The sequence below is a fragment of the Atta cephalotes genome, assembly GCF_000143395.1.
Source record: "Atta cephalotes unplaced genomic scaffold scaffold00013, whole genome shotgun sequence".
Lineage (NCBI taxonomy): Eukaryota > Metazoa > Arthropoda > Insecta > Hymenoptera > Formicidae > Atta > Atta cephalotes.
This window is the reverse complement of record NW_012130077.1, coordinates 1,747,012-1,749,326: the sequence shown is the minus strand read 5'-3', so window position 1 is coordinate 1,749,326 and position 2,315 is coordinate 1,747,012. Positions and strand designations below refer to the sequence as shown.

Here is a 2,315-nt window from a genome sequence, read left to right as displayed (position 1 = left end):
TCGCAAACGAAATCCACAAATCTGCAAACGGACATCAATGCAAGGATATCTATGAATCTCAGGAATTGAAAATCAATTTCGACATTGTTGCGAATTCTTATGCCTGTCTTTTCTGGACTCACATAACTCTTTGGATTGCGTAAAATAGAAATCCAGTACGAAGTTTGGTAGCAATAAATTAATTTCACCTGTCTATCAAAATAACTATACGATTTCGATGGAAGATTCTGCGACAATTACATGTGATACTACTTGTTTTATATGTAAGCTATCGTTTTAGAAATATGTAATCTGTTTAAAAATAAAGACTACAATCCGTTTTGCGGAAGTAATTATTTGCTATCAAACACTGACTGCCATTACAGACAATTTGTCACAAAGAAAAAAACAATAAAGAAAGAAACTGACCTGAAAAATGGTTGCTTATACATATATACAATGTAATAAATTTCGTTTTTCATGTTCTTAGCAAAGTGCGCACATACTATCACTTCAACAGTCATATACGATAGTAAGTAGTTACTTTTTGTAAATTGCAAAATTATCGACATATGTATACATGCGAGTTCTAAATAAAACATATACAGATTGAGATCCAAATGTGTTTTGAGCATGAAAAGTTTTCTTTATTTTGACACAATACATATCCATAGAAGAAATTATATTTACATTAGTGTTATAAATTAAAAAATCTAGCAGAACTTACAATGGTTTCTTTTCAGAAAAAAGATCACAGCCCGTTTTTTCAGCTTGCGCCTTGGCTTGCTGTGGCGTGAGCTTTTCATATTCACTAGGATTTAAAGGCTGTCCGTTCTCATCCAACTGACTACTTGCAAAGTCTTCTTTTATCTTTTTAGAATATACTACATCAAACAAATCTTGAGCAGTGAATTCAGGCTCTGTAATTTCTTTTACTTTATATGATACATATGGTTTCAATGTGAAACCTTCTAATGAAGGAACAATTAATTCAGGAATCATCTCTGGCACATTAACAAAGCTACTACCAACTTTGTATCCAGTATCCCTTACACCTCTTTCTGTAATTTATTATAGTAACTTATTAATAAATTATACAATATTCCCAATTTTTTTATAAACTAATCTTTCTCTACATCACTTATAATTCTTTTACTCGTTTATTTATGATATATAGGAAATATATTTTATACAAATAAAATCAGATTATATTGACCTTTATCAAGATAATGTACTACTCCAAAATGTTACGTGTTGAAACTAACAACTTACTATCTACTGGTATGTCAGGATCTGGATTTTTTGCTTGTTGTTGTTTGAAGTTGCGACTACCACGTTTACCGTATAATAAGAACTTGCGAAAATTCCGCTTTCCATTACAAACACAGGAAGTCGCAATACTGCGTCGTAATATCATAAATGAAGACGACATTGTCGAGTTGTGCTAGTTAGAAAACTAAAAAGAAATTTAAATATGATTCGAATTATGACCTTATAAGGAACCTATATAATAATATAATATTTGCAATGCAAGGATTATGTTAAACATAACCTATATACGATTGCAACTACGACTCGGCAGTAAAGGGCTAAGAAGGCATCTTTGAAATCATCAAGACAAAGCACTGGGATAAAGTCAGAATTATTTACAATCATATGGCGAATAATCAGAAAAATTATAACATAATGTATTCAGAATTCTAAAAAGGTGTCGTATAACCTCCAAAACAGGTGTAACACAAAAGCACAGAATCCACTAACCGATGGGATTAACTCCAAAAATCTCTTATAATAAATCACGACATGTATCGGAGATAATGGATGGAATAGATAGACTTTCCATTTAGTCAACAAATTGACACAAATCTATTTTTCTTAGTATTCCATGACCGAGTAACAAAAACAGAACGTGACTTACGTCATCAAATGGAAAACACTGATTGATTAAAACATCGTATTTGCTTACTATGAAATTTTAAAATTCAGAATATCATCGTAAAATAAAGAAACTCACTCTATAATTTGTATTGATAAATCAACTAAGATCAAGCAGGAGCATTCACTCTCATTCTACGCCATTACTATTATTTACATGCGACAAATGCATCAATATCATGCATTGGTAATCCTCTATCAAAAAACTCCTTGGATAAGTTTGCAAGATACCAAATTAAATAATCGATTATCGATTATTAAAATATTATATATATATATATATATATATATATATATATATATATATATATATACTATATACTCTCGTACTGACGGCTATAATATACTAAACTAATTATTTCTTTGTACGTAGTAACTAAATACTACCTACAGTAATTTAA

The 2,315-nt window shown here is 30.2% G+C and overlaps 1 protein-coding gene across 1 annotated transcript; it reads right to left on the bottom strand.

The window, feature by feature from the left end:
- Positions 1 to 702: 702 nt before the first annotated feature.
- LOC105617463 (39S ribosomal protein L41, mitochondrial) lies at positions 703 to 1,902 on the bottom strand. The gene is made up of 3 exons (XM_012199020.1): positions 1,700 to 1,902; positions 1,252 to 1,435; positions 703 to 1,040 (listed from the first exon to the last, which is right to left on the bottom strand). The coding sequence occupies exons 2-3, from the start codon at positions 1,409 to 1,411 to the stop codon at positions 703 to 705; spliced, it is 498 nt and encodes a 165-aa protein (XP_012054410.1). The 5' UTR covers positions 1,412 to 1,435; positions 1,700 to 1,902.
- Between the last annotated feature and the right edge of the window lie 413 nt (positions 1,903 to 2,315).